Below are 21,520 nucleotides of genomic sequence, written 5' to 3' on the forward strand. Positions count from 1 at the left end.
GACTTCAGCAGAGAGTCAGTAGATTTGGGGGCTTTCACATTCCCAGGATAATACTGGTTTTAATTTTTTCAGTGGTTTTCTGACACTCCTTGAGGCGACTGCCTACACTTTCCCACCTCCCTGGAAGGCGCGCAGAGGGTGGCAGTGCCTCTAGCCCAAGGCTGCTCCAAGTATAATCCCAGGACCAGGACTCTTAGCAACTCCCAGGAGCGTGTTAGAAATTCGACACCAAAAACACAGGCAACCAAAGCAAAAACAGACAGGTGGAAGCACATCAAACTAAACTTGTGTGCAGCAAAGGAAACCATCCACAAAATGAAAAGGCAGCCTACAGAATGGGAGAAAGGATTCACAAAGCATACATGTGATAAGGGACTAATATCCAAAATATATAAAGATCTCCTACAACTCGATAGCAGAAGACCCCCAAATAACCTGGCTTAAAAATGGGCAAAGGAAGTGAATAAATATTTCTCAAAGAAGACATACAAGTGGCCAACAGGTACATGAAAAGATGCTCAACATCACTAATCATCAGGGAAATGTACATTGAAATAACAATGAAATGTCACCTCACATCTGTTAGGATGGCTGTTATCAGAAGAGGAAAGATAAGTGTTGACGAGAATGTGGAGACAAGGGAACCCTTGAACACTGTTGGTGAGAATGTAAATTGGTTCAGTCATTACGGAAAATAGTATGAGAGGTTCCTTAAAAAATTAAAAGTAGAGTTACCATGTGATCCAGCAATCCCACTTCTGGGTATATATCCAAAGGAAATGAAATTGGGATCTCAAAGGACCATGACCCGGTGCCTGGATAAGCCCAGAGAGCCTGTAGCTGCTGGCTGTTCTTAGTTTGATTTACTGTGACGACTGACAGCAAAATACGTGATTTCACGCAGGTGTGCACCTGTCCCCAAGGCTTCGGTGAATAACCTTGATTTCTCACCCACCTCTTCTTATGTCCTCCATTCAACCTAACATATTTTCCACCAAAGCGAATGGCAGAAAAGAAAAAGCTATTCACCTTCTCATAGGAGTAATCCACATGTGTTCACATCTCCTCCACAGACCACAGCTGCTTTTGAGAATTCACTGAAAATATAATTACACAAGGAATTCAAAATAACGACCCCTAATCACCTCCCCTGGCCATCCCTTTCCCATTGTCCTCCTGAAATTTCTTTTTTCTTTCTGAAAGTAACTAATGCTCCATGCAGAAAATTTGGAATACGCAGGAAAAGAACAAGCAGAGCCGTGGTCCCAGTCCCGGGAAGATATCTATCATGAACATTCTAGTGGTTTCTTTCCGATGTCCTTAAAAGTCCTCGGAACAATTCTGAACCTTTCCCTGAGAACCGATCTCGTTTTACACAATGACCAGGCTTCAGAAAGCCTCTGCTCACCCTGGTTTTAGTTCTGCCCGTAGCGACCCAAGTTTTTGGCCAAGTTACCTGACTCCTCTGAGTCCCTTTTGTCACCTGTAAAATAACTGGAGTCAGCCAGTTTTCTCAAATCCCACGATTCCTCTCTGCCTTTCTCCCTTTTACCTACACAGACCATCACCTCACTCTGCGGGAAGAGGCTTAGAAGCAGGGACAGAGAAGGAGTCAGGAACAAGGAAAGCTCCTGGTTTCCAGGCGGTACCTAGTGAGCAACTCGGCCTTGGGCAACTGCCATCTTTTCCTATGAAATGACCACGGAGCCCAAGACACACAGGACGAGCCTTCTGTTGCTGGAATGCTCAGAACGAGGAGACACATTTGCCGTTGTGGGAGCATCATGGCTTTTGGAATCAACAGACTGGAGTATGAATGACCTCTCATGAGCCATGAACCCCGAGTAAGGCACTCAGCCTTTCTAAGCCTCGGGATCCCAGAAGAGCATCCGTGGGAAGCACCTGGCGAGGTCCCTCTTGGAGGAGCAGTAGACAGGTACGCAAGTTCAGGAGTGAACAGTGATGGAAGCGGGTGCAGGCCCGGGAGGTCCTGGCAGGGGGGCAGCATTGGAGGCTGGATGGGAGAGATCCGAAAGTCTTTTCCGAAAGAGACATCCACTTTTCCAGGCTGATAGGAAACTCTGTCGTTCCACCTCGCTCCGAACACATCCCCATCCTCAGCAAATTTCTGCACATGTCCGGGAGCTCTCCTGGGTGGTGAGTGCACCATTCTCTTCACTTGCAGATAATTCTTGAGCCCCCTCCAGTGTAAACTCCTGGACCCCTAAACTGGCATAAACTGTGGAGGCGAGAGACAAATCTGCAGGTCTCTCCAGGTCCACATACCTTAAAATGACAAAGCTTAACCCGCAGAACTGTACACAGAAGGGTGAACTGTACCGCATTTAAATTATATCTTAATTTTTTTAATCAAAAAAATTAACAAAGCATTCCAAGTCCTCTTCCAGGAAGGATGTACGTCTGCTGGTGATCTGTAGACATGTCACGTCCTGGCTTCCCCGCCCTGGGGACTAAAAGCACATTCCACCCTGTCTAATTTTTGTCTGCCTACCCTGTTATTATCCCTCAGTTTTATCCCCACCCCCAGCCCTGGCAGCCCTTCCTCCCCCGCCTCCATCCCCAGCCAGTCTCTCCTGCAGGATGCAGCACTTGAAAAGATAGATGCTTACGGCTGCGAATATAAAGGCTCCAGACCCAGGAGTGAAAACGCAGGGCACTATGGCCATGGCAACTCTTCCAAACTGCAAACTGTGTGTCTGAGAATGTGCCGGCCTTCCTACACGTTTAAAACAATTACTGAGGCTGTATCATGTGCGACACATTACTCTAAGGGCTTTATATGTATTAGTCTATGTTATCCTATCTATGAGGTCGATACTGTTAATATCCTCATTTTAAGTTGAGGAAATGGAGGTACAGAGAGGTTAAGCAACTGGTTCAAGGACACACAGTCTGTAAGTGCTAGAGCTGGGACTTGAACCCAGGCAGCCTGGCTCTCAGACCACTCCTCCTGTGTGTGTGTGTGTGTGTGATTTGTAATGTATTTGTTTATTATAGAGAGCATGATAGATGCCATCACATCGCAAGATTAAAAGGCACTGGCATTTCATTTCGCAGTCAGGCTCACCCTGCTGAGGACGAAGATCCTCCCAAGCCCCCAGAGCTCTTCCTCTTAGCCATCACCTCTGATTGACTGTGTGTTGGCTTAAAAAATGGAATAAGGCTGTGTAATTTACTATCACTTCCAGATTCCTCAAGATTACATGGATTAAAAGGAATCTGCTAAAATCCCAGGAGAACTGCCGCAGGGCCAATCCTAGAGCTGTCACCCCATTTGAGGGTCTTACTTCTCTCTAGGTTGAAGGTGAGCTGGATGCCAGGCATAGTTTCAACAAACTAAGTTAAAAAATGCAGGTGGGGAGAAATGGTCCACACAGGACCAACTGCAAAGACACAAAGGCCTGGATTCGGCCCGGTTTTCAGAGCTGACAGCTACTCAGGTGGCCCTGATGCTCGTGAGGGAAATGGGGGAAAAGGCTGTTGCATCTTCAGGGACAAGAGCCCACAGTCCCATGGACTTTATCTCCTTTATCACCCTAAGGGGTTGGATGAGGTTACTTTATGATACTTTAAAATGAAGCTCATCCGTGGATCGTAACACTTAGATGACGGTTTATGACAGGTCCCAAGCCAAAAGAAATACTAATTATAGCAAGAGATTTTCTGGAAACAAGTATCCCCACGACTGTGCCATCCAATATGGTAGCCCCTAATGACACGTGGTTATCCAAACTTAAATTTGAATGAATGAAAATTAAATTAAATTAAAGATTCAGCTCCTCAGTCACCCTACCATCTTTCAAGTGCTCAACAGCTGTACGTGGCTGGTGGCTACTGGAGTAGACAGCGCACATCAGACCAATTCCACCACTGCAGAAAGTCCTATTGGACAGGGCTGATCGAGAGTACTACAAACTTCTCGTTTTGTCCTTCATCAGGAACGCTGCCAGCGAATGAAGGAAAGAAGAGTACTTACCTCACGGGGTTGTTGAGGGTTGTGGTAGGCTGAATAACAGCCACCAAAGATACTGGGTCCTGATCCCTGGAGACGCTGAACGTTATTTATAAGAAAACAGATATCTATATTTGAGATGTGATTAAGAATCTTGGGATAAGATTATCCTGGTGGGCCCTAAATGAAATCCTAAGTGTCTCATAAGAGAAGAACAGAGAGACATTAGACACACAGAAGAGGAGGAGGCCAGTGACCACAGGCAGAGATTGCAGTGACGCAGCCACGAGCCAAGGAGTGTCGGCAGTCTCCGGAAGCGGAAGATGCGAAGAACCGACTCTCCCCTAGAGCTTTCAGAGGGAGCACAGACCTGCTGAGTCCGTGATTTCAGACTCCTGACTTCCAGAACGAGAAGAAAATAAATTTCTATTGGTTTAAGCCACCAGGTTTGCGGTCATGCATTACAGCAGTAATCACAAATTAATGCAAGGGTTAAACTACTTTATATATACATACTACATTTTAGAGGTCACTTAAGAAAAAAGACATCACAAAGGGAAGCATATGAATGACAGGGCAGTTCACAGAAGAAATGCTACTGACAAAAAGTCCAAAAGATTTTTCAACCCCTCCAAATAATAAAATAAATGCAAATTAAGGGACACCACTGTTCTCTTATCAATTTGACAAAATATTAAAAAGATGATCATTGATTCATTAGCTAGTCCATCCATCCAACAGAACGTTAAGCAATCATGAAAGACATCTTTTTGCAAAATATTTTAAGGACATAGGGAAACCCAGTGTTAAATTTTTAAAAATTAGAAAAAGGATTCATAAAACTGTAATTAAAATATATACATGAGAGAAAAATACTGGAAGGCAATTTACCAAAAATTTTTATAGTAGCTATCTCTGTCTACTAAAGTTATAGACAATTTAAATTTTCTTCTTTAAACTCTGTCTTGTAAATTTTCTACAATGAGCATGTATTAGTTTTAACATTGGAAAAAAAAGACTTCCTTTAAAATAATTGAAAAATCAACTTGAACCACAAATCCTAGTATTTGATAAAATACTGGGCAACTTTTGGCAACTACAAGTATTGATTAAATCAGCTAAGAATTAGTATTCAAGATTGTGGGAGTTTATATTTGTAACTTCTAGTCATTTTTTAGTTGTCACTGTATGTCCTGTTGGAATTTATCCTGAAGACTGATCATGTTTCATGTTTCAAAAGACAATATTTGCTTTTTATTTGTCTTTGATTTAAAAAAGCAAGGAAAGGGATTTTATCAAAGTCAATCAGATAAATGTAATCCAATTATGAAAATAAATCCTCCCTCGACCTTACATCACTTCAAAAGGAGGGATCTTTACGTCTCTGTGAATTACACACAGCATACCCATGGGAGCTGCTCTAACTCAGCCTCCAAATTGTCAGGTCAGTAACAGCAGGATGGAATGTTCTCAAGGGGACTGGCCGGGAGGGCTGGGTCTTCAAAGAAAGCCCAGAGCCAATGGGAGGGGCTGCTCCCAGGAGGCCATCAGGAGCCTCCCATGACCCTCCCAGCACCTCAGATGGGGGAGCAACGCGCAATTACTGCCAGCCTCAAGGCGCCCTATTCTTTCATCAAAAGAATTTCCAGGAGTGTTCTGCAGGTATTGCATCAATATACTTTTTAAAAAATTAGGGTGTTTTAACATTTCAAATGTTTATTTTGGATTATCCCAAATTAACTTCTTGCCTTTCTTTTTCTTCTAATATATTTTTAACTAGGCTTTTTCATTATAAAAATAATACTTATTGAAAGAAAGACTTCTAAGCGTACAGGAGAATATGAGATAAAAGTAACATCACTACTCTTGTCCCCAGAGGTGGCCATGCTAACAAAGTTTCTAGTGTACCCTTCCAGAAATTTCCCATCCATATGCAAACATATATTTAATAAATTAAAGGCATGTGTGAATATATCTTTGTATATATGTATATGTGTGTATACGTATATTTTATATATTTTAGCTTATTTGGAGTTATAATTGTACATAGTGCTTTCAACTTGGTTATATCACCTAACAATAAATTGGATTATAAAAGTCTATCTAAAAGTAAAGAATTATTTCATTTGTAGAAAACATGGTTGTGGGCATCTGTTCTCTGATGTCCTGAGAAAAGGGAGGAAAGCTGCTGATAAGGAAAGTTCATGAACACAGGGCATATCATCTTCATTAACTATGAAAATGAAGGTTTCAATTATAAACCAAGGTGATTTAATCAGAAGACAGTTCTTTTGAAACAATGCCTTTCTACTTAAATTTCCATGATTGCACAAAATCATCCTGAGTATATTTCCTCCAGACACAATTATGTAATTAGATAAGAAAGGAAAACGCCAATACTGCTGGCTTGCACTACCCACTGCTTGGATGGGAAATGTCTCCACCACTCTCTCCTCAGCACCAGGCACTGTCCTCACGGGGCTTGCCATTTATCTGGGGAAGGGGCATATGAATGAGCAGATGTGCACAATACGGTAGGAATAATAATGGTCTGCATCCTGGGGTCGAAGTTTCTCATATCTTAACAACCCCACAAAATAGGTTCTCGTATCACAGATGAGGAGACTGACAGCACAGAGAGGTTAAGAGACTTGCCCAAGGCTGCACAGCTATTTCTCAGGAAGCAAGGCTCCAGTTTCTGTGATTACGCAGATCGCCTGGAGGGGGAAGGGGAAGATGCGGGCAGAGCTCAAGGAGGAGATGGAGAGGAACTGCAGGGAAGCACTCAGGGAGGGTTTCATAAGGAGGATGGCTTTGAACAAGAAGTTGGTGAGGCAGAGTGGTGGGGGAAGGGAGGAGAAGGTGGACAAGTGGGGATGCCATCTGCGTCTTGGGCCCCATCCTCCAGGGGTCTCAGCCGAGGCGGGGATGAGTGCTGAGATCCCAGCAGAGACCGCGGAGTGGCTGAAGAGCATCAGGGACCGTCTGGGCAGTGCTTGTCTTTCTGGGTGTGCAGCATGGGATGGGGTTGGACGGAGCCAGGAGGGGGGGACCTGCTGGTGGAGGGTCTGAGAGATCCCGCCCGTCCCCCAAGGCCTGAGAAGGGCACCCCGTACGCTCCTGCGGAGCGTGGGTCCTGAAGGAACCAGCATCCCAGAGGGATGAGGCCTGTTCAGGAAGTGAGAGGCCTGAATCGCAGCTGCCCAGTGACTGAGGCACGTGGCAGAAACCACAGGCCACAGGAGGGGGTCCCCAAAGACCAGGTGGCCTGGTCTCTCCTCGTGGACCAGATGGCTACACCGCCCGCCTGCGGAAACCAGCCAGGGCGCCGGCACAGCCCGAGCCCAGATGCTGTTCACTCTGCTGGCCCCCAGCCGATGCTGTGAAGGCTGGTAACTTCCCTTTGCCGGCAGATGCCACAAAGGGAAGAAAAACAGGGACATTCACGATAGGGGGGCATCTGAAGTGACCGCAAATTTACTCAAAATAGACAGTCAACCTTAAAGAGACTATTTAAGCCAGAAGAGATTGTTACCTATAATTGTTACCGATTAAGTTTTTCTTATACTGTGAGTGGGAGTCTGGCAGGGGGGTAGCGGGGTAGTCTGAGAATAAGGCTAGTGATTGGAATACTGGGTTTTGGTGTTTGAATAACAAAAAAACATGCTATTTTTAAAAACTCAGACACTAACATCTTTGCTGATATAATATCTTTGATCTATTTCTAACAGCTTTATGGATGTGTAATACATAATGAACTGTTCATATTCAAGTGTACAATTTGATAAGTTTGAGATATCTATCTATCTGCCTGTATGTGTGTATATATATATATATATACACACATGTATATGTATATCTTATGTCTCCATGAAGCCATCACCAGAATTAAAAGTAAGGAGGAAGCTGATAAAGTGAAGAGGGGATATATGCATATATAAATATCTCCCTCCCTATCGGCATATTTTCTCTATCTCTTTATTATTATCAGTTATCAGTACAGAATTAATACAATGTCAAATTTCTCATTTTAAAATATTCCTTTCATTTAAAATATCCCGTTTGGCAATAAAATATCCCTGATAAATACGACATAAAGAGAAAAGCTCACAAAATTAATCAATTTTGAATTTTAAAAAATCGTAAGTATTTAAAAGCTCTATTTATATAATAAAGGACAGAACTCCCCAATCAAAAGCATGTAACTGTTATATCAAACATTCCTGAAAAAACTTTGTTATAAAATTTAAGTACTATTGAGGAGATAGCATGTTAGAATCCTATACAGAATTAACACAAGAGAAGTTTATGACTGTTCAAGTTTTTCTGAATCACTGTAAAATAATTGATGTATGTTAGACATCTCTTGCTGCATGCTAAGACACCCCAACACTTAGTGACCGAAACAACACATGTTTATTGTGTCACTGTTTCTGTGGGTAGGGAACTAGATGTGGCTCAGGTGGGTATCTCTGCCTTGGGGTCCCCCAAGAGGCTGCAAACAGTGTTGGCTGGGGCTGCAGCCTCATCTGAAGGCTCACTTGGGGGAGAATGCCCTTTCAGTTCACGCATGTGGTTGTGGACAAGATTCAGCTCTTCTCAGGCTGGAAGGAGGCCCAAGTTCCTTGCTGGCTGTCACCAGGAACCTCCCTCCGTTCCTTCTACGGGGCCCCTCTGCTGGGCAGCAGCTGACCCCTCTCAGAGCCAGGGGTGAAAGCAAGTGAGGGGGCAAGAGGCAAGCAAGATGGCAGTGCCACCCCATCGCTTTTGCTGTATTTTTTTTTAAGATTTATTTATTCTTATTATTTATTTATTTATTTTATTTATTTTTGGCTCTGTCGGGTCTTAGTTGCGGCACGCAGGATCTTCACTGAAGCACGTGGGATCTTTCATTGCAGCGCTTGGGCTTCTCTCTAGTTGTGGTATGCGGGTTTTCTCTTCTCTAGTTGTGGCGCGAGGGCTCCAGGTCACGTGGGCTCTGTAGTTGAGGCGCGTGAGCTCATTAGCTGTGGTGTGCAGGCTTAGTTGCCCCGCGGCATGTGGGATCTTAGTTCCCTGCCCAGGGATCAAACTCGCGTCCTCTGCATTGTAAGGTGGATTCTTTACCACTGGACTACCAGGGAAGTCCCCTGCCATATTCTTTTTATTCTTTTTTTTTTTTTTTTTGGTTGCGCTGTGCAGCATGTGGGATCCTAGTTCCCTGACCAGGGATTGAACCTGTGCCCCCTGCAGTGGAAGCACGGAGTCTTAACCACGGGTCCACCAGGGAAGTTCTCCATATATTTTTCTTTAGAAGTGAAGTTCTAGGTCTACATCACACTCAAAGGGAGAACATTACCAGAGGAAGAGGTGGGGTCAGTGGAGGCCACCTGGGAGGCTGCCTACCACAGATATAAACATCTTTTTTTTTTTTTTAATTAATTAATTAATTTATTTATTTTTGGCTGTGTTGGGTCTTCGTTTCTGTGCGAGGGCTTTCTCCAGTTGCGGTGAGCAGGGGCCACTCTTCACCACGGTGCACGGGCCTCTCACTATCGCGGCCTCTCTTGTTGCGGAGCACAGGCTCCAGACGCGCAGGCTCAGTAGTTATGGCTCACGGGCCTAGTTGCTCCGCAGCATGTGGGATCTTCCCAGACCAGGGCTCGAACCCGTGTCCCCTGCATTGGCAGGCAGACTCTCAACCACTGCGCCACCAGGGAAGCCCCTAAACACCTTTTAATGTAATGTTTTGAGAAGGAGGTTGGTTTTCTATTGCCAACAAGTTAAATTCCCTGGTCCTGACGAGCTCATCAAAGTTGGAATCTGAGTGTCTCTGAACCTAACGTGGTACAGCACAATACCCATCAAAGAAAACAGGTGGTGAGTCTGCTTCCATGGCCCTGGGACTGATCACAACAATCTGCTCTCTTTCCTTCCCCTCTTGAAATAGATTTTAAAGCTGCTCCAACTGGGTTGCCTACAAAGCGTTTGTTCTACTGGGTGGAAACTTGTACTGTGTTCTACAAGTGTTTGTTCTACTGTAATTCTCTAATAAAGGAGCACATCTTTTGTAAACAAAAACCATCTTTTTAAAGAAGCTTTAAATTGCTTAACATTTCACTTAAGAGCATTAAAGAAGACCCTTAATATAGGCGGACCCTTAATACAGGAAGGCCTTAATATACATAATGCCTTGTCCCCAGAACTGCTACCTTCCCATCATTTCCTGGGAGGCCTGGGGGCCAGGCATCAGGTCCCAGAGTCAGCAGCTGCTTCAAGGGATTATGACAGAGAAGGAGCATGACTGAGGCTGTGAAGCCTCATACAATTAGGGTCAAATCCCAGAAGGAAGGGCAGCATGAATTGCTTGTGGCCAGACCCCTCGGATTTCAGACAGACCTGGCCTGTGAAAGCCTACCATCTTGGGGCTGTGTCATCCACCCATGATGTTCAATTTCATGTGGTTATAGAGGTATTACATAGACTGTATTTTTTAAAAAAAACCAGGAACAAAAGCAATTTCATTAAAAAAAGAATTAGTTCCTAAATTCTTAGCCTTCACATTCTATTTTTCTAAAATGAAGCCAGAAAACCACATGAATCTACATCAACATGTTTCTGTGCTTAAAAACACACAAGAATATCAACCACCACAGAAGAGACTGTCAGGATAGATGTCCTACACTCACCTGCATTCGATGAACCAGCGCCGGATCTGATCTTGGAGGTTCTCCTTGATGTTGGGACCTTCTATTAGTTTCAAGTCATCCTTGATTGTAACCAAGGCATCTCTGTATTCCTCTTCATGCTTTACCTGCACCTTATCCCGCAGGTGCGTCACCCTGTCAGCCTGGATTACTGCAGCACTGACTTCATTAAACAAAGGAGGTGGGTTCTGAAAATATAAGCCAAAAGGTTTGAGATCATAAAGGTTACAGAGCTGGTGAAAAATATTAGACACTAATGAAATATGTCAGTATCTTCAATGGTGTCCTACCAAAGACCCATAAGAAATACAAACAGAACAAAAGAATCAGATCTTGCAGGAGAACTTGAAGGAGTAATTCACAACCATGGGGAGGAAGTATGGGATCACTCTGTACTATTTCCCAGAAACTGGTCGTTAGCTTAAAAAATGCTTATTCGGTAAATCATTCAAAAAATCATTCAAGTTACAGAAGGTAAAGTTTTCCAAATCTTCTTGGCTAGTGGGAGAGAAAAGAATATAGCATTAGAAAGTAAATGAAGCAAGAATTGATGAAAAGAGTTTGGGTGTTCTGATTTCAAGAAAAATGACACCAAAATCAACTCTGAAAATATCCCCTCTATTGTTAAAGACCTCCAGAGCAGGAAATTCTCAGCTGACTCCAGACATTCACGCTATTACATCTTATTGTGAGAATGTTCTCTCTCCACATCTGCTGATCAGAAAGGCAACAATGGCTGGCTATAGAACGCCAACCAAATGCTCAGCACTGGTCCAGCAACATGTGGAGGATTGTGGTAACCGAAAATACAAAGTCACTTTGAGACATAATCCCTGTTCTTTAGAACCCCTAAAGAAATGAGGTTGGTGGGATAAGAGTAATGTCCATCACAGTAGGGAACCGTGTCAAATAATCTATAAAAGTGCTACCTTGTGGGTTTGGATGGAAAGAACTAAAAGGGACTTGGAGAAGAAGAACACACATGGGAATCATAGGTATGAGCTAAAGATCCTGAGCTCTAAGGAGTTCAGAGATTCAGCCCAGGTAAGTTAGCAAATTAAGGACAAATTCAGTGGTGTGCTGGAGCCAGCCTGTAATGACTCATGAGATCCAGTTGACAGATTTTCAGGAATTTTGCAAGCTTGCTGTTAGGCACAGTTATTTTTAAATGCTAAATTATATAAACTTAGGATTAAATTATGTTAACAATGCAAGTTACCGATACCAAAAACTCATCGCTTCATAATTATTTTTACTGGATTTTATTGTCATCTATGCTCTTGATGTCATTATGTCTGTTGTATCTCTAAGGTGAAAATACTGTAATAATGCTGTCACTTCTGTGCGTGTTTTCCTGTGTTCATTCAGGTTAGCAGCTTGCAGTTGGCTACAGGAATACTTACACCATCGAAATTAGCAAATGCTACAAATGAGGGCTTGATTTACTACTGTGATTTGATTGTATAGACTTAAGAAAGCGGTAGAGAAAATAATAATGCAGATAAACATAAAAGTGTGTCGTGTCTGTGTCACTTACATTGTGAATAGCACACAAAACTCAGGAAAGATTCTTCCAGAATCCAAAAACTATAATCTGATTCAGCAAAGGATGGCTAGTATCAAGTAGAGAAAAGATGACAAGTGTTGGGCATGGATGTGGAGAAATTGAAACCCTTGTACACTGTCGGTGGGAATGTAAACTGGTGCAGGCACTATAGAAAACACTATGGAGGCTCCTCAAAAACTTAAAAATAGAACTACCATATGATCCAGCAATCCCACTTCTGGGTATACATCCAAAGGAAATGAAATCAAGATCTTAAAAAGATATCTGTACCCCCCTGTTCACTGCAGCATTATTCACAATAGCCAAGGTATGGATACAACCTAAAGCCAGGGACCATTTTAAATCTGAAAATCCATATCCTTTTGTTACAAGGATTTTTTTGGTTACTGTTCCTTTACAATTTCCTTCCTCTGTTTTCTTAGATCTTTTCTTCTCAGAACTTTACACGTATCCCTCATCCATCTCTACACGTATCCCTCATCCATCTCTTTGTCATTTTGCTATTTTCTAGGAGATTTTCTTAATTTTTTCTTTCAACTTTATTTTTTGAAGTTTCTATTATTATATTTTAACTCTTCAACAGCACTTCAACTGTTCTTTGATTCTCCTTTTTTGGGGCATTTTGTTCTAATTTCTGGATTCGATAATCCTCTTTTATTTCCATAGGGTTATTACTTTTAGAATTCTGTTTTTTATGTTTTATTTTTCCTCTGTTTTTTTTCTTCCAATTTCTTTTCTGTTGGGTCTCTGTCTTTCCTAAGTGACTGGTGACCCTTTGTGGTTCACGCTTATTTAGGAGGGAGGCTCCCAGAGCTGTTTGGAAGCTGTGTAGGGGAGTTGCTGACTGGTGAGGTCAGAGCTGCTTTATTGGAGGTATCTGAGTATCAGTATCCAAATGTCTTTCTTTTGAGCTGGTTAGTTTCTGCAGACAGAAATCCTCCCATCTGCTCCTGAAGAGGTGTAAGTGTGGCTGCAAGAGCCAAGCAGAGGGAGGGAGCTATTGGTCTCATTGTTCTCTTAATCCTTCCTTTCAGAACAGGATCTCACCTCGCTCCCCACTGGGCAGAAAGAACAAGATAAACACAAGCGCTTATTCTACCGAGTTAAACCAAACTCACTGACACAGCTCTTATGTCCCTTTGCGTTGAACTTTTCAACAAGTTTCTCCTTTTCAACAGCATATAACTGTACATTAAAAACTCTATCTGAAAATTATAGAAAAGAGGAATTTTATTCATTTCTATAAATAAAATATTCAGAGCTAATTCTGCCATCTTATGTTTTCTAAAACAATTTCTTGTTTTTCCTTTCCTACCTTTTGCTGGGTCTATGCAGTTAACTTTGTTCATTCTTGCTATGCAGTGGTTAAGAAACTATACATCTTATTTATAATCTTCTGCCAGTTATTCTGAAATTTTTAACATCATAATCACCACCTATATTTCTATTTATGTCTAGAATTCATTAGTATTTTTACTGTTTCTTTAAGCAAGTCTAGGACCTCTGCATGTGTTCACTCTTTTTCCCTCAAACTTTGTGTAATAACAGATTGTGATTAATTTTTAAACCAGTAACTATTTAAATTTAACCATTGTTTTGGTTTCACTTTTTAGTTTTCTTTCTCCTATTCAGTTTTCATTTTGCTGAAGCATGTCCTTTTTTTTTTTTTTTACCTCTTTATTGGGGTATAATTGCTTTACATAGTTGTGTTAGTTGCTGCTGTACAACAAAGTGAATCAGCTATTTGTATACATATATCCCCATACCCCCTCCCTCTTGCGTCTCCCTCCACCCTCCCTATCCCACCCCTCTAGGTGGTCACAAAGCACCCAGCTGGTCTCCCTGTGCTATGCGGCTGCTTCCCACTAGCTATCTATTTTACATTTGGTAGTGTATATATGTCAATGCTACTCTCTCACTTCATCCCAGCTTTCCCTTCCCCCACCCTATGTCCTCAAGTCCATTCTCTACATCTGCGTCTTTATTCCTGCCCTGCCACTAGGTTCATCAGTATTGTTTTTTTAGATTCCATATATATATGTGTTAGCATATGGTATTTGTTTTTCTCTTTCTGACTTACTTCAATCTGTATGACAGTTTCTAGGTCCATCTACGTCTCTGCAAATGACACAATTTCGTTCCTTTTTCTGGCTGAGTAATATTCCATTGTATATATGTGGCACACCTTCTTTAACCATTCATCTGTTGATGGACATTTAGGTGGTGAAGCATGTCCTTGAGTGTAACTTTCAGACTGGATATGGTCAGCCATAAGTATTCTAAGTACTTGCATTTCTAAAATGTCCTCATTTGGCCCCTCCCACTTGAATGGCAGTTTAGTAGCTACCCTGGAGGATACTTCTTCTAACGGGCAGAGCTGCCAGTGACTAGCTTGTTGGAAATTTGATGATTGTTCCTTTGTAGATAAGCTATTCTGCTCTTATGATGCTTTACACTTAGTCTTTTCAAAGTTTATCAAAATGAACCTAGGTGTGAGCATTTCTTCATTCATCACATTCTCCATCTGGTGGGTCCTTTCAATATAAAGAATTATGTCTTCTCCTCTGTAAATTTTCCTTCTATTATTTCTTTTTCTCCATTTTTCTCCCTGCAACAAATATTACATAAATGGCAGAGCACCAGATTGATCTGACCTTTTCTCTTATATTTTCCATCTCTCCTTTACTTGCTTGCACTATGTTACAGAAGATTTCTCTATCTTTATCTTTCACAATTAATTTGGCTTTCAGTTATGTCCACTTATTATTTGGATTTATTTAGAATTTTAGAGGGGTTATTATTGTTCTGCTTTTTTGAGCATGCTCTTATCTTCCCAAAATTCCTTCTTATTTTATATTATATTTGCTCCTGTCTTATTTTTAGTAGTCACTTTGTTCAGGGAAATTATTTTAGATGCAACACATCTTCAAATATACCAGTGAGTTATTTTTTCCAAGTTCATGCTTTTCCTCAAAATTCTGAAAAGCAGTAAAAAAATATGGATTCCCAGTTCCATCCTGGGGGTGAGGAAGAAGCAAGAAACTAGTAGTTTGGGAAAGTCTTCAAGTGATTCTGATAATATCCAAGTTTGAGGAAAAACTAACTGCTCTAGAAAAAGGTTTGGTAACCTATAGCACAGGAGTCAAACCTGGCCCACTGCTTATTTTCGTAAATAAAGTTTTATTGGAACGCAGCCATGCCCATTCATTTACATACTGTCTATGGTGGCTTTCACACTACAACGGCCACACTGAATAGTTGGGACAGGGACCATATGGCCTGCAAAGCCTAAAATGATGATGATAAAGAAAAAGAAGAGGGACTGTTTCCTTAATTTCTCTTTCTGATCTTTTGTTGTTAGTGTATAAGAATGCAAGAGATTTCTGTGCATTAATTTTGTATCCTGCAACTTTACCAAATTCATTGATTAGCTCTAGTAGTTTTCTGGTGGCATCTTTAGGATTATCTATGTATAGTATCATGTCATCTGCAAACAGTGACAGTTTTACTTCTTCTTTTCCAAGTATTCCTTTTATTTCTTTTTCTTCTCTGATTGCCGTGGCTAGGACTTCCAAAACTATGTTAAATAATAGTGGTGAGAGTGGACATCCTTGTCTTGTTCCTGACCTCAGAGGAAATGCTTTCAGTTTTTCACCATTGAGAATGATGTTTGCTGTGAGTTTGTCATATATGGCCTTTATTATGTTGACGTAGGTTCCCTCTATGCCCACTTTCTGGAGAGTTTTTATCATAAATGGGTGTTGAATTTTGTCAAAAGCTTTTTCTGCATCTGTTGAGATGATCATATGGTTTTTATTCTTCAATTTGTTAATATGATGTATCACATTGATTGATTTGCATATATTGAAGAATCCTTGCATCCCTGGAATAAATCCCACTTGATCATGGTGTATGATCCTTTTAATGTGTTGTTGGATTCTGTTTGCTAGTATTTTGTTGAGGATTTTTGCATTTTTATTCATCAATGATATTGGTCTGTAATTTTCTTTTTTTGTAGTATCTTTGTCTCGTTTTGGTATCAGGGTGATGGTGGCCTTGTAGAATGAGTTTGGCAGTGTTCCTTCCTCTGCAATTTTTTGGAGGAGTTTGAGAAGGATGGGTGTTAGCTCTTTTCTAAACGTTTGATAGAATTCACCTGTGAAGCCATCTGGTCCTGGACTTTTGTTTGCTGGAAGATTTTTAATCACAGTCTCAATTTCAGTGCTTGTGATTGGTCTGTTTATATTTTCTATTTCTTCCTGGTTCAGTCTCGGAAGGTTATGCTTTTCTAAGAATTTGTCCATTTCTTCCAGGTTGTCTATTTTATTGGCATATAGTTGCTTGTAGTAATCTCTCATGATCCTTTGTATTTCTGCAGTGTCAGTTGTTACTTCTCCTTTTTCATTTCTAATTCTACTGATTTGAGTCCTCTCCCTTTTTTTCTTGATGAGTCTGGCTAATGGCTTATCAATTTTGTTTATCTTCTCAAAGAACCAGGTTTTAGTTTTACTGATCTTTGCTATTGTTTTCTTTGTTTCTATTTATTTCTGCTCTGATCTTTATTTCTTTTCTTCTACTAACTTTGGGTTTTGTTTGTTCTTCTTTCTCTAGTTCCTTTAGGTGTAAGGTTAGATTGTTTATTTGAGATTTTTCTTGTTTCTTGAAGTAGGATTGTATTGCTATAAACTTCCCTCTTAGAGCTGCTTTTGCTGCATCCCATAGGTTTTGTATTGCCGTGTTTTTGTTGTCATTTGTCTCCAGGTATTTTTGATTTCCTCTTTGATTTCTTCAGTGATCTCTTGGTTATTTAGTAACGTATTGTTTAGCCTCCATGTGTTTGTGTTTTTTACATTTTTTTCCCTGTAATTTATTTCTAATCTCATAGTGTTGTGTTGGAAAAGATGCTAGATACGATTTCAACTTCCTAAGGCTTGATTTATGACCTATGGTCAACTAATCCATGACAAAGGAGGCAAGGATATACAATGGAGAAAACACAGTCTCTTCAATAAGTGGTGCTGGGAAAACTGGACAGCTGCACATAAAAGAATGAAATTAGAACACTCCCTAACATCATACAGAAAAATAAACTCAAAATGGATTAAAGACCTAAATGTAAGACCAGACACTATAAAACTCTTAGAGGAAAGCATAGGAAGTACACTCTTTGACATGAATCACAGCAAGATCTTTTTCGACCCACCTCCTAAAGTAATGGAAATAAAAACAAAAATAAACAAATGGGACCTAATGAAACTTAAAAGCTTTTGCACAGCAAAGGAAACTATAAACAAGATGAAAAGACAACCCTCAGAATGGGAGAAAATATTTGCAAATGAATCAATGGACAAAGGATTAATCTCCAAAATATATAAACAGCTCATGCAGTTCAATATTAAAAAAACAAACAACCTACCCAATCAAAAAATGGGCAGAAGACCTAAATAGACATTTCTCCAAAAAAGACATACAGATGGCCAACAGGCACATGAAAAGCTGCTCAACATCACTAATTATTAGAGAAATGCAAATCAAAACTGCAAGGAGGTAACACCTCACACCAGTTAGAATGGGCATCATCAGAAAATCTACAAACAACAAATGCTGGAGAGGGTGTGGAGAAAAGGGAACCCTCTTGCACTGTTGGTGGGAATGTGACCATTGTTTTGGTTTGTGACTTCTCTAGTTGAATCCACAATTGAGATGCTGTCAGAATATAGCATCCACTTAATGACATAAAGCCAGGTGGAAAAAAAATGAAAAGAAAATCACACATATAATACTTGATAAAAATATGCATTAGAATGTGTAACAAACTAAGCAAATTGTCTAAGTTTAGTATAATGAGGTGAGAATGTACAACTCTTGATAGGGAAAACCCCCTAAAACTACTTTAAAAGTGGATCTAGAATGAGAATCACAGAATCATTTTAAAGAACAATGTTAAAAGCCAGTGATCTAAATTGACTCAAGATGTAAGTGCTCAAAGCCATGACTTTATATTATCTACTTTGTGTCAAAATAAAGAGATAAGAATTCCCTTTATTTAATCATTTAAAGAAGTATCCAATTCTCATATTTTTCAGGTAATGTCTTACATTCCTAGTGTTATGAAATAGAAGTTTATAACTCACACAGAGATTTTTATCTGATCTCTCCAATGACTACCCTAAAGTCCATTGTTTTCGTTAAGATGTTCAAATGCATCTCTGCTACAAATGACCCAAATTTCTTTGTCTCCGATGAACGTGTAAAATTGTCTTGAAGTCTTGCTTTAATGTTATGATTTTTTATCTGTGAATCATATGAAATCCCCCCACTACATTGTTCTTATGGTAAATCATGACATATTTTTTTCATAGATTCACACATACAAACTATATTTTAGCTGGGCCTTTTCCCCTTTGAATCCCTAAAAGTGAATTAATGAGTAGGCAACTCTGACTGGTGTCCTGGCAAAGCTCTACACAAAGTGTTCAGCCAACTTCATAACCTGTCCATGATCTACAAGTGAAACAGAAGTCTCCCAGCGCTCATCAGATTTTTTGTAATTGGCATGGCACTCTGTCCCACACCTTCTTTCTCTACATTTCTTTACTGATGTTACATCCATCTTTTGAGACAGAAGTAAGGACCTGATTATCCCATTGAACAGATGGGGACTGAGGTCCATCACTTAATGACTCTCCCAAGCCATCCTATGTGAATGAAGAAGCTGGCAATAAGGTTTCTGGATTCCTCCGGGTCTGTGTTTCTCCTATTACACCATGCTGGGCTGTTAATATGTGTGTATTCATGCGTGTTGCTTGAGATAGACTTTCTCTGACAAAAATACATTTGGGGTCATTTGTAGCTTCTTTCGCTAGTTGCTTCTGAATTTGAAGGTTATAATATATTTAGATTCTTATGTTAATGAGTAGCTTTTCCTTTGGGCTAAAACATCTTTTTCCTGTTTAGCAACTTTGGTCATATGGCATTCAAATTTGTTAACTCACCGCATAAACAGCAACTCATTGAAAAATAAATTACGAATATTAAAGGGAAATAGAGAACACAATAATATACTATATATGGAAATACATCAGCTGTAGAATAATGCATCTTAATGAAGGCTTCCCATGTGAATAAACCATTATATTTACAAGCTTTCCACAGTTAATGACCCAGAACTGGTTAACGAAACCTAAGTTTATAGCATGGTCCTCCGTCAGCAAAAATATACATATTAATAGTTGATGTTGCTGTAAAAATAGGACATAAGATGATGACTCCTGGGTTTATGAAGAAATAGGACTCCATGGTCCATTAACTTAAAATGCTTATCTAATGTTTGATGGGCTTTGCCTTTAAAAATCCTTGGTCAAATTAGTAAGATAAAATGCACATTTGTCCAAATGACAATCTGTTCAATTTATCAGTCACAAATCCCCTTGCAAATAAGTGATTTAATGCTGGCAACTTCCTGGAGGAGCTCATGGTCTTGGGGGTACTGTAGTAACTTAAGGCGAGGAGGGAGCAGTGAGGGGAAGGGAGAGGGTCTATTCCAACAAATGACCGCCGTGGTCAGTGCAGAGATTAATCAGCTCCACGCAGCCCCCAGTCGGTCATCATTAGGGAGCACTCAGAGCCGCCCCATCAGCCCATGGGCTTGCGCTGCGCGCTTCCTGCACTAATTTTACACGTGGAATGCCTCATGCTGTGGAGTAAACTGCTCTTCGGTTGGTCCGTTTTAAGATCGTGTGCGTGCATGTGCGTGTGTATGGACGTTCCCCAGTTTATAAAAATAAGCTCTTTTGTTTTACCATTTCATTTCACAGTAATATATCTATACTTGTATATCTGTGTTTATATAAACACATCTACTCAGAAAGAAGAACCCAGCAAGAAGAAGTGGAAAAAAAGTTGCGGGGAGAGTCAGAGCTGATGGTTTTCTTTTTTTTTTTTAATTTTTAAAAATTTATTTATTTATTTATTTAATTTTTGGCTGTGTTGGGTCTTCATTGCTGCGGGCGGGCTTTCTCTAGTTGCCACGAGCGGGGGCTATTCTTCGTTGTGGTGCACGGGCTGCTCATTGCGGTGACTTCTCTTATTGTGGAGCACGGGCTCTAGGCACGTGGGCTTCAGTAGTTGCAGCATGTGGGCTCAGTAGTTGTGGCTCACCAGCTCTACAGTGCAGGCTCAGTAGTTGTGGTGCACGGGCTTAGTTGCTCCGTGGCATGTGGGATCTTCCCGGACCAGGGATCAAACCTCTGTCCCCTGCATTGGCAGGAGGATTCTTAACCACTGCACCACCAGGGAAGCCGGCCGATGGTTTTCTTTTGCCCTCTGCTCATACTACAGCTATGGTAAATCTTTATTTTAGGATGCCACAACTTCAAATGGGTGTAAAACAATTAAAAATAGAGCAATTTCTAGCCCGTTAAATCTACTTTCTAGAAACTTGTAGTAGTTTTAAGATTTGCTTAATTAAGAGCTGGAATAGAACTGTATAGTTGAGCCTGTAATCGATTAGTGGTGGGAGCCAAATTTGCTACTTTTGTGTTCTACATTCTTTAAAAATGTTTTAAAATAAACACTTCCACAGCACTTAAAGTTTGCGAGACACTATTTTAACTGGTTTACAAATATTAACTAATTTATTCCTCATAATAAGTAGCCTATGTATGAGTACCATTACTATCTTCATTTTATATATGCAGAAACTGAGGCACAGAGAGGTCAAAGAACTTGTCCAGGGTCACACAGCCAGGAAGTGGCAGACTGGGGCTTTGACCCGAAGCATGTACCTCCAGAATCTCTCCTCTTACCCTGTATGCTTTCTTGTATCTCTTCACTGATAGGTTTCTTCTGGTTTAAAATAGTTTGTCTGAAAATGGTTTTTTACGGGTACTATAGATCATACTTTTCAAAAATATACATTTGTAATTTTAATGGATATTGCTGAGCTGCCTTGCAAAGAGGTTGCAGGATTTCTTTACTCTTCCCCCCAACAGTGTATGACAGAGCCTTTTTTCCCACACCTTGCCAACATTGTGACCTTAACCATTTTGATCTTGGCCAACTTAAATAGATAAAAAATGGCAATTTAATATGCATTTTTAAATATGAGTGATGTGAGCATTTAAACCCACAATTATAAGCCATTACACAAAATAAGAGTGGGGGCTTCCCTGGTGGCGCAGTGGTTGAGAGTCTGCCTGCCAATGCAGGGGACACGGGTTCGAGCCCTGGTCTGGGAAGATCCCACATGCCGCAGAGCAACTGGGCCCGTGAGCCACAACTACTGAGCCTGCA

General features: G+C 40.7%; 1 protein-coding gene across 1 annotated transcript in view; it reads right to left on the minus strand.

Annotated features, from left to right (window-relative positions):
- The window catches only part of IQCA1 (IQ motif containing with AAA domain 1), a 172,123-nt gene that overhangs the window by 121,786 nt on the left and 28,817 nt on the right, over positions 1 to 21,520 (minus strand). Inside the window, exon 6 of the mRNA XM_036858051.1 lies at positions 10,642 to 10,847. Coding sequence (XP_036713946.1) covers positions 10,642 to 10,847 — 206 coding nt within the window. The remainder of the gene's footprint in view (positions 1 to 10,641; positions 10,848 to 21,520) is intronic.

This window comes from Balaenoptera musculus, chromosome 7 (genome assembly GCF_009873245.2).
Source record: "Balaenoptera musculus isolate JJ_BM4_2016_0621 chromosome 7, mBalMus1.pri.v3, whole genome shotgun sequence".
Taxonomy (NCBI): domain Eukaryota; kingdom Metazoa; phylum Chordata; class Mammalia; order Artiodactyla; family Balaenopteridae; genus Balaenoptera; species Balaenoptera musculus.